Source organism: Oncorhynchus mykiss, chromosome 3 (genome assembly GCF_013265735.2).
Source record: "Oncorhynchus mykiss isolate Arlee chromosome 3, USDA_OmykA_1.1, whole genome shotgun sequence".
Classification (NCBI taxonomy): domain Eukaryota; kingdom Metazoa; phylum Chordata; class Actinopteri; order Salmoniformes; family Salmonidae; genus Oncorhynchus; species Oncorhynchus mykiss.
In genome coordinates, this window is record NC_048567.1 from 77,189,172 (window position 1) to 77,211,453 (window position 22,282).

Sequence of the window (22,282 nt, forward strand, 5' to 3'; positions counted from 1 at the left end):
TAAAGAGAAGAGAAGAGAAGAGAAGAGAGGAGAGGAGAGGAGAGGAGAGGAGAGAAGAGAAGAGAAGAGAAGAGAAGAGAAGAGAAGCGAAGAGAAGCGAAGAGAAGAGAAGAGAAGAGAAGAGAAGAGAGGAGAGGAGAGGAGAGGAGAGGAGAGGAGAGGAGAGGAGAGGAGAGGAGAGGAGAGGAGAGGAGAGAAGAGAAGAGAAGAGAGGAGAGGAGAGGAGAGGAGAGGAGAGGAGAGAAGAGAAGAGAAGAGAAGAGAAGAGAGGAGAGGAGAGGAGAGGAGAGGAGAGGAGAGGAGAGGAGAGGAGAGGAGAGGAGAGGAGAGATGTTATAATATCACACAGATTAAAACCGTACACTTTTTAAAGAGAAGAGAAGAGAAGAGGAGAGAAGAGAAGAGAAGAGAGGAGAGGAGAGGAGAGAAGAGAGGAGAGGAGAGGAGAGGAGAGGAGAGAGGAGAGGAGAGGAGAGGAGAGGAGAAGAGAAGAGAAGAGAAGAGAAGAGAAGAGAAGAGAAGAGAAGAGAAGAGAGGAGAGGAGAGGAGAGGAGAGGAAAGATGTTATAATATCACACAGATTAAAACCGTACACTTTGGAGATGTTTTGTTTATGAGGAACAAAAGCCCTGGCCTACTTCTCCATGCTTCACAGTTAAATAAAGTTCCAGCTGACGTGCCTTCGTGGGAGAGCTTTGTGTAATGCACATTTGGACACCTGCTGAATCCTAATGAGGTAAAGATAATATGATGTGCTGCTGTGTTCAAAGGAATTAACTCTTCTAGAGTGGCCTATGAATGATGTAAGGTAAAATAGAAAAAAAAAAAAAAAAAATGATGAAACACTGTCCCCATTACAATGTCTTAGTGAATGGCACAGCGTACTATACCTTAATGGATGTGTTCCTGTCAAACTTAAAGGATTTGGTCTGTCCGTTCTCCAGGTACACCTTCAGAACATTTGTCATGAAGAGTAGAGAGTTGTCCTTCACAGATTCCTGGAAATAAGAAGACAATGGGGATGGTTACTATAGCTTCCATATTGATCAGTGGGCTACACTGTGAAATGGGGATGATTACTATAGCTTCCATATTGATCAGTGGGCTACACTGTGAAATGGGGATGATTACTATAGCTTCCATATTGATCAGTGGGCTACACTGTGAAATGGGGATGATTACTATGTCTTCCATATTGATCAGCTGGCTACACTGTGAAATGGGGATGATTACTATGGCAATGTGAAGAAGATCATGACTGCGTCCAATACAGTTTAACAGTACGTATTTACACTGTTGGAAGATTCAAAGTCATTATCACTGGTGCATGCTTTTAGCTTTTGGAGAACACTGGTATACAATCACATGAGACAGAGAGGGATGGATGGTTTCAGTACAGTAGGTCTTACCGGGACTTGACCGTTAATGATGACCTCCTCTGCGAAGCGGACTTTCACTGGATTAGACTTTAACTTGGCCTTTTTGGCTGCACTGATGAACGCAGATTTGGGTGACTAGGGGTGGGGGTCGGTGGGAGAAACAGAATTGTAAAAAACAGTTGGCAACAGGTCTTCGCCTTCGGAGAAGTCACAGCAAATCAGCCGTTTCTCTCTCTCTCTTTTTCTCTTTTTCTCTCTCTCTCTCTCTTTCTGCCTCTCCCTCTCTCGGCCTCTCTCTCTCTCTCTCTCTCTCACTCTCTCTCTCTCTCATGTGAACGGAAGGTGCTTTTATGTTGAGGTAGTTTTCAGTATATTAACACTTATCATGTTACAGAGACTTCATACACAGAAATATAATTAGAAGAAATTAATGCTCAAATTATATAATTTTCAGAGCTGTTTTTGAAATGATTCAATTTAATACGTTTTACAAGTTCTGTGCAGCCTTTCTGAATGTAATTGTTACTTTTGTAATATGAAAAATGTGAAATGTGCTTCCCAAAGCCAGGTTACAACACAGCATGATTCCTGCTAGAGTTGGAACACACAACACTCTTTCCCTTTCTCTCTCCCTTATCTCTCTCTCTCTCTCGCTCCCCTCACTCTTTCTCTCTCCCTTATCCCTCTCTTTCTCTCTCTCCCTTCACTCTGTCTCTCTCTCTACCTTCACTCTGTCTCTCTCCCCCTTCTCCCTCTCTCTCAAGTGAATGGAAGGTGCTTTTAACGTGCCTTGCAAAAGTTTTTCCAATATTGTTGCATTACAACCTGTAATTTAATTTAATTTTTTAATTTCATGTAATGGACATATACAACATAGTCCAAATTGGTGAAGTGAAATGAAAAGATTAACTTGTTTCAAAAAAATTGTAAAGAATAAAAAACAGAAAAGTGGTGTGTGCATACAGTATGTTTTCACCCACTTTACTGTGAAGCCCCTAGATAAGATCTGGTGCAACCAATTACCTTCAGAAGTCACATAATTAGTTAAATAAAGTCCACCTGTGTGCAATCTAAGTGTCACATGATCTGTCACCTGATCTCAGTATATATCCACCTGTTCTGAAAGGCCCCAGATTCTGCAACACCACCAAGCAAGCGGTTCAATGAAGACCAAGGAGCTCTCCAAACAGGTCAGGGGCAAAGTTGTGGAGGAGTACAGATCAAGGTTGGGTTATAAAAAAATATCAGAAACTTTGAACATCCCATGGAGCACCATTAAATCCATTATTAAAAAATTGGAAAGAATATGGAACCACAACAAACCTGCCAAGAGAGGGCTGTCCACCAAAACTCACAGACCAGGCAAGGAGGGCATTAATCAGAGAGGCAGCAAAGACACCAAAGATAACCCTGAAGGATCTGAATAGCTCCACGGCAGAGTTTGGAGTATCGGTCCACAGGACCACTTTAGTGGCCAGAAAAAAATAAGCAAAAATGTTTGTTGTTTGCCTAAAGGCATGTGGGAGACTCCCCAAACAAATGGAAGAATGTACTCTGGTCAAATGAAGGTGCTCTGGTCAACCAAAATTGAGCTTTTTGGCCATCAGGGAAAACACCATGTCTGGCGCAAACCTCCCATCACTCTGATAACAGCATCCCCACTGTGAAGCATGGTGGTGGAGCATCATGCTGTGGGGATGTTTTTCATCGGCAGGGACTGGGAAACTGGTCAGAATTGAAGGAATGATGGATGGCGCTAAATACAGGGAAATTCTTGAGGGAAACTGTTTCAGTCTTCCAGAGATTTGAGACTGGGACGGAGGTTCACCTTCCAGCAGGACAATGACCCTAAGCATACTGCTAAAGCAACACTTGAGTGGTATCAGGGGAAACATTTAAAGGTATTGGAATGGCCTAGTCAAAGCTCAGACCTCAATCCAAATGAGAATCTGTGGTATGACTTAAATATTGCTGTACACCAGCGGAACCCATCCAACTTGAAGTAGCTGGAGCAGTTTTGCCCTGAAGAATGGGCAGAAATCCCAGTGGCTAGATGTACCAGGTTTATAGAGACATAACCCAAGAGACTTGCAGCTGTAATTGCTGCAAAAGGTGGCTCCACAAAGTATTGCATTTGAGGGGGTGAATAGTTATGCACGCTCAAGTTCAGTTTTTTTTGTCTTATTTCTTGTTTGTTTCAAAATAAAAAATATTTTGCATCTTCAAAGTGGTAGGCATGTTGTGTAAATCAAATGATACAAACCCCCCAAAAATCAATTTTAATTCCAGGTTGTAAGTCAACACAATATGAAAAATGCGAAGGGGGTGAATACTTTCACAAGCCCCTGTATGATGAGCTCCTTCTCAAGTTGAAGTAGTTTCCAGTATGATAACACTTATCAGGCTATAGAGACAGTCTTCGTACAGGGAAACATAATTAGAAGAATGTACAGTAAAGATTATATTATTATAGAATTTTCAGAGCTGTTTGTGAAATATTCAATTTAATAAATTTGACAAGTTCTGTGCAGCCTTTCGGGATGTAATTGCTACTTTTTTAATATATAAACCACTATTGTTTTCTCTACGGTTACTTCTGAAATGTTCTCCTGAAAGCCAGGTTACAACACCGTATGATTTCTGCTAGTTTGAACACACAGCACAATAGACAAAATTGTATTAAAATCATTGTCTATTTCGGTGATGACAGCACAAATCCATCTCATTGAACTATTCTATAAATCATATCACTGACGTTCGCAATAGCGGTTACTGTGGCATTGTATCCGTCACCACATGGTCCTCCCTAGTACTAACAACTGTTGACATGGCAGGTTCAGGTTAACTTGGGGTCTCATGCTTGGTTTTGAAGCTATCATGAGGGGACTTGGACCATGTTCAGTATTCAGTGTTTGGACTGCAGTCCCTGTGAATTAACCAGGGGAACACTCAGCAGTATCCTGTCTGTTACAACGCAAGCGCAGACATATGGCCACGTTTCATGTCTGGGATTGTCTCGGATTCACAGAGTCAACAAACCAATCAGCATCGCAGACAAACAGTCTATTGAAATATTTTCCCCAGGAGGTTGCGCTGAATCTTTTCAATGGAACTTTTGAAGATGGGAGGAAGACTTACTGTGTACGGCAGAACCACTGTCAAAACAATGGATTCTTTGCAGCTCCTGGGAAGACAACACAAACAAACCAAAAAAACATCATTATAGATTGAAAAGGTAAATATGTCAAATTCAGCGGAAGTTTGATTAATCCACTCTGAGTCATGCATTGTTTTGCCTACAGTGGGCAGATTATGACTGGTAGAAATAAGCACACAAAGATGGGTTAATAACAAGATGAGCAATCTGGGTCACACTTTATTTGGATAGTCTGGATAGTCCATCAGTAGATGCTCTACAGATGGTCATACTATCAACAAACTACACTATACATACAAAAGTATCCGGACACCCCTTCAAATGAGTGGTTTCGGCTATTTCAGCCACACCCGTTGCTGACAGGTGTATAAAATCCCTTTCCTGTTTCAGAAATGGTTTGGGATGAATTGGAACTTCGACTGCGAGCCAGGCCTAATCGCCCAACATCAGTGCACGACCTCACTAATGCTCTTGTAGCTGAATGGAAGCAAGTGCCCGCAGCAATGTTCCAACATCTAGTGGAAAGCCTTCCCAGAAGAGTGGAGGCTGTTATAGCAGCAAAGGGGGGGGGGGGGGACCAACTCCATACTAATGCCCATGATTTTGGAATGAGATGTAATACTAACAGGTGTCCACATACTTTTGATCATGTAGTGTATCGGGTTGATAACTGCTTGCTAAGGTTACAGTTAGGGTAAGGGTTAAGTTTAGGGTTAGGGTTAAGTTTAGGGTTAGGGTTAAGTTTAGGGTTAGGGTAAGGGTTAAGTTTAGGGTTAGGGGTAAGGGTTAAGTTTAGGGTTAGGGGTAAGGTTTAAGTTTAGGGTTAGGGGTAAGGGTTAAGTTTAGGGTTAGGGTAAGGGTTAAGTTTAGGGTTAGGGTAAGGGTTAAGTTTAGGGTTAGGGTAAGGGTTAAGTTTAGGGGTAAGGGTTAAATTTAGGGTCAGGGTAAGGGTTAAGTTTAAGGTTAGGGTTAAGTTTAGGGGTAAGGGTTAAGTTTAGGGTTAGGGGTAAGGGTTAAGTTTAGGGTAAGGGTTGAGTTTAGGGTAAGGGTTAAGTTTAGGGTAATGGTTAAGTTTAGGGTTAAGGTTAGGGTTAAGTTTAGGGTTAGGGTAAGGGTTAAGTTTAGGGTTAAGGTAAGGGTTAAGTTTAGGGTTAGGGTAAGGGTTAAGTTTAGGGTAAAGGTTAAGTTTAGGGTTAGGGTTAAGTTTAGGGTTAGGGTAAGTGTTTAGGGTTACTAGATAGTTTGTTGATATGTAACTGATAATTTGTAGATAGTCTGTAGAGCATCTAGAGATCCAAATAAATATCCAAATAAAGTGTTACAGCAATCTGTTCTAGCGATGCCTCATGCCTGGCCGTTAATCCTGTATTGGTACAGTAGTTTACTGCTGAGAGAAAGCACAACACACTGCAAGGCCAGGGGAGCAGTGATGGACTGGACTCCTTAGTCTCATTTTTCACTGCACTAATCTGCTGTACAGACACACTCCACAGTCCACAACATGTAGGTCATGAGAGGACTGGCCGTTCAGCCACTCAGCCACTCACTCACTCACTTACTCACTCACTCACTCACTCACTCACTCACTCACTCACTCACTCACTCACTCACTCACTCACTCACTCACTCACTCACTCACTCACTCACTCACTCACCTACTTACCTACTTACCTACTCACCTACTCACCTACTCACTCACTCACTCACTCACTCACTGGGGCGGCAGTGGTTAGAGCGTTGGACTAGTAACCGGAAGGTTGCAAGTTCAAACCCCCGACAAGGTTTGACAAGGTACAAATCTGTCGTTCTGCCCCTGAACAGGCAGTTAACCCACTGTTCCTAGGCCGTCATTGAAAATAAGAATTTGTTCTTAACTGACTTGCTTGGTTATATAAAGGTTATAAAAAAAACTCACTCACCTGTGCCAAACACATCAATCTAATAAGACGCATGGAAATAATGCTATACATTTGGACCTGCATGGTGCAGCAGTGGGCTAAATGCTCTAACCACTACTTTCACCTACACATTATTATTGCTATTCAAATTGAAACTATACAGAGGGAATTATCCTAAAAGTAGAATGTCCAGTTTGTTTATTTTCAGGCATTAATGCATTCATATTAGACATTTACTGTCTACTGTCCCGGCTAAGGACTCACGAGTGATGAAAATGACTCAGACAGGCAAAGCACACACAGCTTGATATCACAATGTTCCAGGAAAGAACTGGCCTACAGTACAAACATAAATCCTATCTAAACTCAGCAGGGTGTGCTATTAGAGATGTTGAGATCCTGTACCTGACGAGGTCGATGACCATCTCCCTGGGGGCGGAGCTGACCAGCTCATCGTTAATCATGATGATCTCGTCTCCGGGGGTCAGTCTGCCCTCAGAGGGACCTCCTACCAAGATACAGAGAACCCCAGTTGTATCAATTACAACTTTTCTAGCTAGTAATTCATCTTTGTTTTCTGAATTCATTGTACTCTGGCCTTTAGGCTTAAGTTTGGCTAATTTATGAAGTACCCTAATGTGAATGGTCAATTAATATAACATGAACATGGACTTTCATTGGATGTCATCACCCATTGGTCGCCATCTTTTGTCATCTGGTCACCATTGAATAGTACTAAATCTTACTTCCTGTTGCTAATGGCTATATGTGACATTATTGGTTAGATGTGGTTCATTAATGCTGATTGGTTTACAGGTGGGCTGGTGTGTTACCTGGTGTGACTGACCGAACCACCACTGGTTTTTCACTGCCTGCCACAAAGCCAAAGCCCAGGACTGGATCTCGTTTCATCTCCACCTTACGGGGGGCCGGAGGTACAAACTTGTCCCCGTCCAGACGAACCTCCTCCAAGGAGCTACTTTGGGACACGTGGCTGGGAGAGGAGAAAGGGGGAAGGACAACCATAGAACAGGTAAGAATAGTATCACTCTGATGAAGATCCACTGACCAAAAGCTCAGCCACATTAAAGAAACGTACATCTGAGTGGAAGTGTCCAGATGCTTTTTTCTATGAATCAACTATAGAGTCGAGGATTGAAAAGGGACGGGGGAGTAAATTACCGGAAGCTTTCAAAGTTTACCAGTAAACTACCAGAATTGTGGTATCTTTCAAGGATTTTATGTAATCACGAGACGTTTAGTGGCCCTTTTCAGGATGTCAGATTATCACAGTGGTCTGTAATTATCTCATGTGTGGCCTTATCACATGTAAAATATATGAAATAATTAAACGAGATTTACAATGATTTTAAAATAAATATTGAATGACAAAGCTGTAAAACGCTATCCTAAATATAATCCATCAGTTTAGTGAATATAATTGGCGTTTTCAGCATTCAAATATCCTTTCAAATGTTTTTACAAACTTGTATATATTTTACTGTGAATACTAATTTGTTGTCAATGTTTTGACGTCAAACTGGTCGAAGTTATGAAAAAAGTCAATAGTTGCAGACAAGTTGCAGAGGTAATTGAAAATAATTCCATTGTTAATGAGATGCTTTAATAATTAATTAATTATTAAACCACATGGTCTAGCTACTAGAAACGTATGGACAATATGGACACAGATAGAATACATTAATACTATTTATGAATAAAAAAATAATTTAAGCTATTCAAGTATACTCTTAGAAAACAATATGCTATCTAGAACCTAAAAGCGTTCTTCAGCTGTCCTCATAGGAGAACCCTTTGAAGAACACTTTTTGGTTCCAGGTAGAACCCTTTTGGGTTCTTTGAAGAACCCTTTCCACAGAGTCCTCTATATGGAACCAAAAAGGGTTGTACCTAGAACCAAAAAGGGTTCTACAATGGGGTCAGCCAAGGAACCTTTTTTTCTAAGAGTGTATAAATTACCAAAGGTACGATAGATTGCCCTAGATTTTCTGTTAATGACCAAAATTACTGAAGATTCCTGTAACTTTGGTAAATTACCAGGAGCTTTTCAACCCTAATAATGTGACTAAAATACTGACACACCAGCTGAAAGACACAAATCTTTTTTTTTTTTTTTACCATACATTTCCTATTTAAAACAGATCCAAAATGAAAATGGGCCAAAAATGGGTTCAAAATCTATGTAACAACGTATGTAAAAATCTACATGCACCAAGATTCCATTCTATGAAATACTGCTGTAACTTTGGCCAGATTATTCTATAAATAAATAAAAAAAATACACCAGGAGTACAGCATTAAATGTCTCTTCGATATAAACCAGTCTATTAAGATCCTTAAACGTTCAACGCTGAAAAGCAGCATTTAGTCTGAAATTACAAACTACTGCCATGCCTCGAAATAGAACATGTGGGCGATGACAATCAAGCTGCCATTGTATCTTCCTGCAGCCAACGCTCACTGCCACTCTTAATAAGAAAATCTCAAACAAAACCCACACACATACTGACACAGAATATGTACTCGATGCCTTTCAAGACTCAGCATTAAAACAGTATATGTCAGCGTCTTACATGCACGTGATTATTCAGGCACACTGGAAACCCGAAATAAACACTGTGGCCATTAGCCTATGAGACAATTGGCCTGTGTGAGGTGGTGCATTATGGGGATGGTTAGTGAAGTGCCAGGGAGGGGTCAGTAAAAGGTCCCGAGGTTCAAACAGAGATTGGGATCATGTCTAACCTGTGGCACCACTGTGGTTGGCCAACCTGTCACTCACTGACTGTTACTCAATCTACCTCAAACCCTGATTTCCCCCTCTCATTTCAACTAGTCAACGTTGAATTGAATTAGTTGATATTCCCTAATCTATGTAAATGCACTGCTATTCAATTGGACTACCATGCTAACTGTGTTGAATACCAGTGGTGTAAAGTACTTAACAAAAAATGCTTTAAAGTACATTTATTAAGTAATTTTGAGGGGTCTTTTACTTTACTATTTATATTTTTGAATACTTTTACAACATTCTTTAAGAAAATATTGTACTTTTTACTCAATACATTTACACCCAAAAGTACTCGCTACATTTTGAATACTTAGCAGGACAGGAAAATGGTCCAATTCACACACTTTTCAACAGAACATCCCTGGTCATCCCTACTGCCTCTGATCTGGTGGACTCAGGAAACACACAGGCTTCGTTTGTAAATAATGTCTGAATGTTGGAGTGTGCCACTGGCGAAATGGTGCCATCTTGTTTGCTTAATATAAGGAATTTGAAATGATTTATACTTTTTGTTTTACTTTTGATAGTTAAGTGTATTTTAAACCAAATTATTTTGGACTTTTACTCAGGTATCTTTACTTTTATTCAAGAATCTTCACTTTTACTCAAGTGTGAAATGTGGGTACTTTTTCCACCACTGTTGAATACGTGCATTTGTAGATCATGTCCAGTGCGCAAATGATAGCAGCCTTTACATTGACAGGTACATTTTTTATACCACGTAAGCAGTTAAGAAAACAGTTTGTGTGCTGTTTTGTAGCTTTGCATCTTTCTGTATTTTCCTCCAGCTTTCCCTTCTCCAATTCCCCTCTCCAGAAGCAGGATTGTAGCATCCAAGGCATTAGCAGCAGCAGCAGTAGCAGCTCTCTCCATGGTGCCCACTCTGCTGGGTAATTAGGCTCATGGGTTGGCTGAGGAGCCAGTGTGTAATTCACAGTCATTTCTGACACATGTTCCACTCGCCACTGAATACCCACAATTAATCTTTCAAGGCACTGAGCGAGAGCAGGGAGGTTGCAGCTAGGGTTTTTCTCAACATTTACATGGAGGCCTATGGCAACAGACACTCAGATGTCTTCTGACATTTCAACCACATTGTGAGGCATGTTATATGGTTGTTTTGCTTGCTTTAGGTTACGATTGTAACATATTGTATTCGAATTACATTCAAATTCACCAAGGTGCCACTGAGACAAATTGACTTTGAATTTGTAGTGTGAGTTTCAGCACTTCTTCTTCTTCGATGAGGTTTAATGGCGGTTGGCATCCAATAAATGTTGCATTACCGCCACTTACTAGACTGGAGTACAACTAGGCTGAAAAAATAAATAAATAACCAACTACCCTACGCCTATGTAACAGTATAGACTTTACCTCCGTCCCCACGAACCCCGACCTGGGCGCGAACCAGAGACGCTCTGCACATGTCAACAGTCACCCTCGAAGCATCGTTACCCATCGCTCCACAAAAGCCATGGCCCTAGCAGGGCAAGGGGAACCACTACTTCAAGGTCTCAGAGCAAGTGACGTCACTGATTGAAACGCCACTAGCGCGCACCACCGCTAACTAGCTAGCCATTTCACATCGGCTACACTCACCCCTCTTTTGACCTCCTCCTCTTTCCAAAGCAACCAGTGATCTGGGTCACGGCACCAATGTAACAGTATAGACTTTACGTCCATCCCCTCTCCCCGACCTGGGCGCGAACCTGGGACGCTCTGCACACGTCAACAGTCATCCTCGAAGCATCGTTACCCATCGCTCCACAAAAGCCGCGGCCCTTGCAGGGCAAGGGGAACCACTACTTCAAGGTCTCAGAGCAAGTGACGTCACCAATTGAAACGCCACTAGCGCGCACCACCGCTAACTAGCTAGCCATTTCACATCGGCTACACCTACAACAAATAAATAATAATAATAAAAAACAACACCACCCTACTCCACTATTTAAATCTATTTAGTCCTACCTCAGGTCAACTACCTGAAAGGCTGGGACACCACCCTACTCCACTATTTAAATCTATTTAGTCCTACCTCAGGTCAACTACCTGAAAGGATGGGACACCACCCTACTCCACTATTTAAATCTATTTAGTCCTACCTCAGGTCAACTACCTGAAAGGCTGGGACACCACCCTACTACACTATTCAAATCTATTTAGTCCTACCTCAGGTCAACTACCTGAAAGGATGGGACACCACCCTACTCCACTATTTACATCTATTTAGTCCTACCTCAGGTCAACTACCTGAAAGGCTGGGACACCACCCTACTACACTATTCAAATCTATTTAGTCCTACCTCAGGTCAACTACCTGAAAGGCTGGGACACCACCCTACTACACTATTCAAATCTATTTAGTCCTACCTCAGGTCAACTACCTGAAAGGCTGGGACACCACCCTACTACACTATTCAAATCTATTTAGTCCTACCTCAGGTCAACTACCTGAAAGGCTGGGACACCACCCTACTACACTATTCAAATCTATTTAGTCCTACCTCAGGTCAACTACCTGAAAGGATGGGACACCACCCTACTCCACTATTTAAATCTATTTAGTCCTACCTCAGGTCAACTACCTGAAAGGCTGGGACACCACCCTACTACACTATTCAAATCTATTTAGTCCTACCTCAGGTCAACTACCTAAAAGGATGGGACACCACCCTACTCCACTATTTAAATCTATTTAGTCCTACCTCAGGTAAACTACCTGAAAGGCTGGGACACCACCACTCAACACAGCCTGTAAGTCGTCTGACGTCAAGTCTCGCACACACAAATAACTTTCTGCAGCTGCCACCACCACCTTAATTTTCTGCGACTTTACATTCCATCCTTGCAGTACAGTTGATAACCATTGCTATAAATGCTAAAAATCCAATGTTACTGAAACACATATCACTTGTTGGTTGATATCTCTTTACTGATACAGATCTACTATTCACACCACTCCTCTCAGAATCCATCCCCCTTGACCCATCTTCCTCTACTTTCTTCACTGCTTCAGCATATGACAACTTCTGCTCTACACTAACCCTGGAAACCTCAACCTGCCTCTCTCGCACGGGACATTTCTGATCCCCAGTCCCATGGGCACCACTACAATTAACACATAGCGCTTCTTTCTCCAATGCTACACATTCCTTTGTCTCATGCCCTTCTGCACACTTCTCACACCTAGGAACCTCCCTCCTACACACTGCTGCCACATGCCCATAAGCTTGACACCTGTAACAACGTAATGTATTCGGAACAAAAGCTCATACTGGGTAACTTATATATCCTAACATCACTTTGTTGGGCAAAGACTCAACATCAAAACTCAAAAGAACAGACAATGACTATTCTGTTTTGCCACTCATGCCACCCTGTCTGTGTCGCACCAAATGACAATTATCACAAACACCGGGAATCTTCCCCTTCAGTTGGTCAACTTTTACATTTACCGCTATTAATCAATCCTTTCAATGGCGCCCTTTTCTTGAAAGCAAAACAATTCACATGTCTTGCCCCCATTCGTTTAACACAAACAAATATCACAAGACCACTTCTGGTTAACCTCACCGATTCCACAGCACCAAACTCGGTTTTCACCCACCCTGAAACCACAAATGAATCAGCCAAAAGGCAAGGGTCTGCTTTTCCAAAAACTTCACTCCTATTGCCACAGACTCATCTTTATCCTGACCCTCGGTGCAAGCCTCGGGCTCCGAGAACTTCACCACACCAACCATCTCCGATACTTTACCCTCATTCTCTTCTATTTATCCTCGTCTTCAGCTCTCTGCTTACACCATCTACCATTCTTCTTTAACAAACCATCTCCCTTCTTTCTGCCATTTTTAACGGACTCAAGCTCACCTTCTTCCACCCGCTTAGACCTTCTCTGTCTCTCATTTTCCCCTTCATTCCTCATCCATATTCCAAGTATAAGTCTCCTTATGATAATTCTGTACTTCTCCTGACATACATCTTGTTCTTGCCTTCCCAAGGGACGCCATTTAACTATCTGTCACAATCTCCGTACAATCAGCATGAACCCCTCGGGAATGTAGCACTCAACAGTGCGTCCCACTTATAAATCAGCTGCTTCATCTTGATGGTCTGCTTTATCAATAACTACCGCAAAGCTTTTCTATTTCAAACAAGCGCGCTCTTCCAACCACCATCCACCGTCTCGAGATTCAGCATTGACATGACAACATATAGGCTTGCAGTTGACGTACGACTCCTAATGGTGGCCATGTTGGAAGACCACCGCATGAATTCTTACAACAACAACAGCCGAGTGGCTACTCCAAACTGCATGATAACAGTGCCTAAAACGAGTTGATTTATCACCACAATGATATGCTATGATGAATTGATCACTGGAAAGTCAAGTCTGACTGAATTTGAGTTTAGGTTAGCTGTTCAAAACTTCTTAAGGGCCGGGGGCAGTGTTCGTAAATTCGGATGACTGACGTGCCCAAAGTAAACTGCCTGTTATTCAGGCCCAGAAGCTAGGATATGCATATAATTGGGAGCATTGGATAGAAAATACTCTTACGTTTCTAAAACTGTTAAAAGTAATGTACAGTGCCTTGCGAAAGTATTCGGCCCCCTTGAACTTTGCGACCTTTTGCCACATTTCAGGCTTCAAACATAAAGATATAAAACTGTATTTTTTTGTGAAGAATCAACAACAAGTGGGACACAATCATGAAGTGGAACGACATTTATTGGATATTTCAAACTCTTTTAACAAATCAAAAACTGAAAAATTGGGCATGCAAAATTATTCAGCCCCTTTACTTTCAGTGCAGCAAACTCTCTCCAGAAGTTCAGTGAGGATCTCTGAATGATCCAATGTTGACCTAAATGACTAATGATGATAAATACAATCCACCTGTGTGTAATCAAGTCTCCGTATAAATGCACCTGCACTGTGATAGTCTCAGAGGTCCGTTAAAAGCGCAGAGAGCATCATGAAGAACAAGGAACACACCAGGCAGGTCCGAGATACTGTTGTGAAGAAGTTTAAAGCCGGATTTGGATACAAAAAGATTTCCCAAGCTTTAAACATCCCAAGGAGCACTGTGCAAGCGATAATATTGAAATGGAAGGAGTATCAGACCACTGCAAATCTACCAAGACCTGGCCGTCCCTCTAAACTTTCAGCTCATGCAAGGAGAAGACTGATCAGAGATGCAGCCAAGAGGCCCATGATCACTCTGGATGAACTGCAGAGATCTACAGCTGAGGTGGGAGACTCTGTCCATAGGACAACAATCAGTCATATATTGCACAAATCTGGCCTTTATGGAAGAGTGGCAAGAAGAAAGCCATTTCTTAAAGATATCCATAAAAAGTGTCGGTTAAAGTTTGCCACAAGCCACCTGGGAGACACACCAAACGTGGAAGAAGGTGCTCTGGTCAGATGAAACCAAAATTGAACTTTTTGGCAACAATGCAAAAGGTTATGTTTGGCGTAAAAGCAACACAGCTGAACACACCATCCCCACTGTCAAACATGGTGGTGGCAGCATCATGGTTTGGGCCTGCTTTTCTTCAGCAGGGACAGGGAAGATGGTTAAAACTGATGGGAAGCCAAATACAGGACCATTCTGGAAGAAAACCTGATGGAGTCTGCAAAAGACCTGAGACTGGGACGGAGATTTGTCTTCCAACAAGACAATGATCCAAAACATAAAGCAAAATCTACAATGGAATGGTTCAAAAATAAACATATCCAGGTGTTAGAATGGCCAAGTCAAAGTCCAGACCTGAATCCAATCGAGAATCTGTGGAAAGAACTGAAAACTGCTGTTCACAAATGCTCTCCATCCAACCTCACTGAGCTCGAGCTGTTTTGCAAGGAGGAATGGGAAAAAATGTTAGTCTCTCGATGTGCAAAACTGATAGAGACATACCCCAAGTGACTTACAGCTGTAATCGCAGCAAAAGGTGGCGCTACAAAGTATTAACTTAAGGGGGCTGAATAATTTTGCACGCCCAATTTTTCAGTTTTGGATTTGTTAAAAAAGTTTGAAATATCCAATAAATGTCGTTCCACTTCATGATTGTGTCCCACTTGTTGTTGATTCTTCACAAAAAAATACAGTTTTATATCTTTATGTTTGAAGCCTGAAATGTGGCAAAAGGTCGCAAAGTTCAAGGGGGCCGAATACTTTCGCAAGGCACTGTATGTGGGTATAACAGGACTAATATGCCAGGTGAAAACCTGAGGAAAATCATCCAGAATATTTTTTTTGAGGAGACCACCCATTGAAATCCTTGTTTACGCGAGATTCAAAGGAATACCTCCCAGATTGCAGTTCATAGGGCTTCCACTAGATGTCAACAGTCTTAAGAAAGGTTTTCAGGCTTTTTTTGTGAAAAATTTGCTAGATTTTGTAGTTTTTCAAAGTGGCTCTCATTTAGATTGTAGTCTTGTGGCGCACGTGGATGAGGGCGCGCACTTCGTTATTTACCTCCGGTAATGAACACATTGTTCTCCGTCTTAATTAAATTGTATAATTTATTTACATATTAGGGTACCTGAGGATTGATTAGAAACGTTGTTTGACTTGTTTGGAAAAAGTTTATTGGTAGCTTTTGGGATTCCTTTGTATGCATGTTGAACTAGTGGATTACTGAATCAAACACGCCAACTTAACTGACTTTTCTAGGATATAAAGAAGGACTTTATTGAACAAAATGACCATTTGATGTGTAGCTGGGGCCCTTGGGATTGCAAACAGAGGAAGATCTTCTAAGGTAAGTGATTTATTTTATCGCTATTTCTGACTGGCTGGTTTGGAAAATGTTTTTAATGCTTTTGTGTGTTGGCGCTGTCCTCAGATAATCGCATGGTGTGCTTTCGCCATAAAGCATTTTTGAAATCTGACAAAGCAGCTGGATTAACAAGAGGTTCAACTTTTAAATGATGTAGGACACTTGTACGTTCCTGAATGTTTAATATTACTATTTTGTCATTTGAATTTGGCGCGCTCCAGCGTCACCGGACGTTGTCGATTTTGATCCCGATAACGGTATTTGTGCGCTAAGAGGTTTTAAGCTAACCAGGTGTTAACAACATCACTGTTCACAAAATGATCTAGCTAGATAGCTTTTGGTTTAATTACCAGCATGTGTTGGGTAAGTTTTGGGGAAGCAATTTTTTTTCACCATAAAAATGCATATTTATAACAAAGGATCGCATGCCTCTATCATCGCATCTGTAGATGAATGTAAACCTACTATTCCTAATGTGATGAGTAGATTGGATAATGATAATTTAGGCTATTAATAAATGCATGGTGGCATAGGCTTATAGACTATACCAGAGATGTTTCATTCCTTTATACTGGAAAAAAATGTTGCATTTGATAAACATTTCATGTAATTCTACTACACGTTATATGATATTAGCAGAATCTGTTTTAATATGATGGTAGCCTACTCGACTGACAACAGATCAATAAAAATGGCCTTGTCTTGAATGCAACCATGTAATCTAGGCAGAAAATGGGTCCTAAAGGGGATCCATCTTTTGTCAAATGAACGTCAAAAGTATTTTTTTTTCTCGCATTTTAACTAACCCTAACTCTTTTCCTAACCTTAACCACATTTTCCTAACCTGCTGCGTAAATTCTCCTAATCTGCTACGAAATGTCAAATATTTTTTACAGTCAAAGCAAGGCTAGGTTAGAGTCAAAGCAAGGCTAGGTTAGAGTCAAAGCAAGGCTAGGTTAGAGCCAAAGCAAGGCTAGGTTAGCACCAAAGCAAGGCTAGGTTACAGTCGAAGCAAGGCTAGGTTAGAGTCAAAGCAAGGCTAGGTTAGAGTCAAAGCAAGGCTAGGTTAGAGTCAAAGCAAGGCTAGGGTACAGTCGAAGCAAGGCTAGGTTAGAGTCAAAGCAAGGCTGGGTTAGAGTCAAAGCAAGACTAGGTTAAGAGTCAAAGCAAGACTAGGGTAGAGCCAAAGCAAGACTATAGTAGAGCCAAAGCAAGACTATAGTAGAGCCAAAGCATGGCTGGGTTAGAGTCAAAGCAAGACTACAGTAGGTTAGAGCCAAACGAGCCTCAGTGATGTGCCTCGTACAGACAGACTCTCTGCATCCAATACACTCTGTCCTCCTCTGGAGCACTGCTCTTATGTAACCTCTCTGCCGTCACGCAGTTCAAGCTCTCTAGCCCATGTGTCAATAGTTCCCCAGACTATTTCCTACTGGGCCTATGTCAATGCAAAGCATCATAATTATAACATGTTTCCCTTATATGGCAGCTACATGTAATCACAAGGGAAATGATGTGCACACCTTTTCTACTGTATTACAGCAGGATTTTTATATATACTGTATGTCTATATATATATATATATATATATATATATATATTCTATGAGTACATACTGGATCTAAATTAGAATGCATCGTGTTATGCATGAAGAGATAGGGAAGTAAGAATGCCAGGGTGGGTCTGGGAATCTTGTCGATGCAGGCTGTCATATTTATACTGCTTCAACATCACTGCTGGGAGAGGAGAGCAGAAGAAAATACATCCTCCTACAGAAACATCATAAGAGATGAAGAAGCAGCCCTCACTTGTTACACTGTGCTTTGTAGTCCCAACACAGTACACTACACAACAGTACACTACATTACACTACAGCACAGTACATTACACTACAGCACAGTACATTACACTACACAACAGTACATAACAGTACAGTACACTACCCTATATTACACTACAGTACATTACACTACATTACAGTACAATATATTACACTAAAGTACACTACAGTACAGTACACTACATTACAATACAGTACACTATGGTAAAGAACAGTACACTACACTACAGTACACTACAATACACTACAGTACAGTACACTACACTACTGTACACTAAAGTACAATACACTACACTACAGTACACTACAGTACACTATAGTACACTACACTACAGCACACTACACTACAGAACACTACAGTACACTACAGTACAGAACAGTACAGAACGGTACACTACATTACAAAAACGTGCACTACAGCACAGTACACAACCGTACACTGCAGTATAGTACAGTACACAACAGTACACTATAGTACACTATGGTAAAGAACAGTACACTACACGACAGTAGACTACACTAAAGTACACGACAGTACACTAAAGTACACTACAGTACACTACAGCACAGAAAGCTACACTACATTACAAAATGGTACACCGCAGTACACTGCAGTATAGTACGGTACACTATGGTAAAGAACAGTACACTACACTACAGTACACTACACCACAGTACACCACAGAACAGTACACTACACTACACCACAGCACACTACAGTATAGTACAGTACACTACAGAACAGTAAACTAGTACACTACAGAACAGTAAACTAGTACACTACAGCACACTATAGAACAGTACACTAGTACAATACAGTACACAACCGTACAGTACACGAGTACACTACAGTACATTACACCACAGTACACTACAGTATAGTACAGTACACTACAGAACACTACAGAACAGTACACTACAGTACACTACACTACACTACAGAACAGAACGGTATACTACATTACAAAAAGGTACACTACAGTACACTACACTACAGTACACTACAGTACGCTAAAGTACAGCACAGTACATTACACCACACTTATCTACTATACAGAAGAGTACACTACACACATGTACAGAACAGTACATTACACTACACTACTCTACTCTACGCTACAGACAGTACACTACAGGACACAACAGTACACTACAGTACACTACAGTATAGTACAGTACTCTGCAGGACAGTACTCTACAGTACAGCACTCTACAGTACATGACACTACAGCAAAACCACAGTACCTGTAGTCCTCCACAGAAATCCTAAACTGGCAAAAGACTGATGATGCTGATAACACTGTTCCATGGTATCTCCACAGCTACGTCACCATGGCATCTCCACAGCTACATCACCCTGGCATCTCCATAGCTATGTCACCATGGCATCTCCACAGCTACGTCACCCTGGCATCTCCACAGATACTACACACTGGCATCTCCACAGCTACTACACCCTGGCATCTCCGCAGCTACTACACCATGGCATCTCCACAGCTACGTTACCCTGGAATCTTCACAGCTCATCACAATGGCATCCCCACAGCTACGTCACCATGGCATCTCCACAGCTACGTTACCCTGACATCTCCACAGCTACTACACCATCGCATCTCCACAGCTACGTTACCCTGGCATCTCCACAGCTCATCACAATGGCATCCCCACAGCTACGTCACCATGGCATCTCCACAGCTACGTTACCCTGGCATCTCCACAGCTACGTCAGCCTGGCATTTCCACAGCTACTACACCCTGGCATCTCCACAGCTACTACACCATGGCATCTCCACAGCTACGTCACCCTGGCATCTCCACAGCTAATACACCCTGGCATCTCCACAGCTACTACACCATGGCATATCCACAGCTACTACACCATGGCATCTCCACAGCTACGTCACCCTGGCATCTCCACAGCTAATACAACCTGGCATCTATACAGCTACATTACCATGGCATCTCCACAACTGTATCACACTGGCATCTCCACAGCTACGTCACCCTGGTATCTTCGCAGCTACATCACCTGGGATCTCCACAGCTACGTCCCCCTGACATGTCCGCAGCTACTACACCCTGGCATCTCCTCAGCTACATGACCCTGGTATCTCCGCAGCTATATCAACATGGTATCTCCACAGCTACGTCATCCTGGCATCTCCACAGCTACATCACCCTGGCAACTCCACAGCTACTACACCCTGGCATCTCCACAGCTAATACACCCTGGCATCTCCACAGCTACTACACCATGGCATATCCACAGCAACTACACCATGGCATCTCCACAGCTACGTCACCCTGGCATCTCCACAGCTAATACAACCTGGCATCTATACAGCTACATTACCATGGCATCTCCACAACTGTATCACACTGGCATCTCCGCAGCTACTTCACCCTGGTATCTTCGCAGCTACATCACCTGGGATCTCCACAGCTACGTCCCCCTGACATGTCCGCAGCTACTACACCCTGGCATCTCCTCAGCTACATGACCCTGGTATCTCCGCAGCTATATCAACATGGTATCTCCACAGCTACGTCATCCTGGCATCTCCACAGCTACATCACCCTGGCAACTCCACAGCTACTACACCCTGGCATCTCCACAGGTAAAACACCCTGGCATCTCTACATCTACTACACCATGGCATCTCCACAGCTACTACACCCTGGCATCTCCTCAGCTACATGACCATGGTATCTCCGCAGCTATATAACCATGGTATCTCCACAGCTACGTCACCCTGGCATCTCCACAGCTACTACAACATGGCATCTCCACAGCTACGTCACCCTGGCATCTCCACAGCTACGTCACCCTGGCATCTCCACAGCTACGTCACCCTGGTATATCCACAGCTACTACACCATGGCATCTCCACAGCTACGTCACCCTGGCATCTCCACAGCTACTACACCATGGCATCTCCGCAGCTACATCACACTGGCATCTCCGCAGCTACGTCACCCTGGCATCTCCACAGCTACGTTATCCTGGCATCTCCACAGCTATGTCACCCTGGCATTTCCGCAGCTACTTTACCCTGGCATCACCACAGCTACTACACCATGGCATCTCCACAGCCACGTCACCCTGGCATCTCCGCAGCTACGTCACCCTGGCATCTCCACGGCTATGTCACCCTGGTATATCCACAGCTACTACACCATGGCATCTCCACAGCTACGTCACCCTGGCATCTCCACAGCTACTACACCATGGCATCTCCACAGCTACTACACACTGGCATCTCCGCAGCTACGTCACCCTGGCATCTCCACAGCTACGTTACCCTGGCATCTCCACAGCTACGTCACCCTGGCATTTCCGCAGCTACTTTACCCTGGCATCTCCACAGCTACTACACCCTGGAATCTCCACAGTTACTACACACTGGCATTTCCACAGCTACGTCACCTTGGCATCTCCACAGCTACTACACCCTGGCATCTCCACAGCTACGTTACCCTGGCATCTCCACAGCTACGTCACCCTGGCATTTCCGCAGCTATTACACCCTGACATCTCCACAGCTACTACACCATGGCATCTCCACAGCTACTACACCATGGCATTTCCACAGATACGTTACCCTAGCATCTCCAAAGCTACTACACCCTGGCATCTCCACAGCTACTACACCCTGGCATCTCCACTGCTACGTTACCCTGGCATCTCCACAGCTACATTACCATGGCATCTCCACAGCTACGTTACCCTGGCATCTCCACAGCTACATCCCCCTGGCATCTCCACAGCTACTTCACCCTGGCATCTCCACAGCTACGTCACCCTGGCATCTCCACATCTACGTCACCCTGGCATCTCCACAGCTACAACACCATGGCATCTACACAGCTACGTCACCCTGGCATCTCCACAGCTACTACACCCTGGCATCTCCACAGCTAATACACCCAGGCATCTCTACAGCTACATTACCATGGCATCTCCACAGCTGCATCACACTGGCATCTTCGCAGCTACGTCACCCTGGTATCATCGCAGCTACATCACCTGGGATTTCCACAGCTACGTCACGCTGACATCTCCGCAGCTACTACACCCTGGCATCTCCTCAGCTACATGACCCTGGTATCTCCACAGCTCTATCACCATGGTATCTCCACAGCTATGTCACCCTGGCATCTCCGCAGCTACGTCACCCTGGCCTCTCCACAGCTACGTCACCATGGCATCTCCACAGTTATGTCACCCTGGCATCTTCACAGCTACGTCCTTCACAGCTACGTCACAGCTACACCCTGGCATCTCTACATCTACTACACCATGGCATCTCCACAGCTACTACACCCTGGCATCTCCTCAGCTACATGACCATGGTATCTCCGCAGCTATATAACCATGGTATCTCCACAGCTACGTCACCCTGGCATCTC

At 43.1% G+C, this 22,282-nt stretch overlaps 1 protein-coding gene across 2 annotated transcripts in view; it reads right to left on the minus strand.

Moving 5' to 3' along the window:
• LOC110520616 (FERM and PDZ domain-containing protein 4) overlaps window positions 1–22,282 on the minus strand; it is a 70,339-nt gene that overhangs the window by 14,090 nt on the left and 33,967 nt on the right. For both annotated transcript variants that reach the window (XR_005051385.1, XM_036975241.1), the window contains exons 3-7: window positions 7,268–7,428; window positions 6,840–6,942; window positions 4,518–4,563; window positions 1,410–1,514; window positions 891–998 (exon numbers count right to left, since the gene is read on the minus strand). Coding sequence is in view for 1 of the 2 variants with exons in the window: in XM_036975241.1 (XP_036831136.1) it covers window positions 891–998; window positions 1,410–1,514; window positions 4,518–4,563; window positions 6,840–6,942; window positions 7,268–7,428 (523 nt within the window). In the remaining variant the exon portion in view is untranslated. The remainder of the gene's footprint in view (window positions 1–890; window positions 999–1,409; window positions 1,515–4,517; window positions 4,564–6,839; window positions 6,943–7,267; window positions 7,429–22,282) is intronic.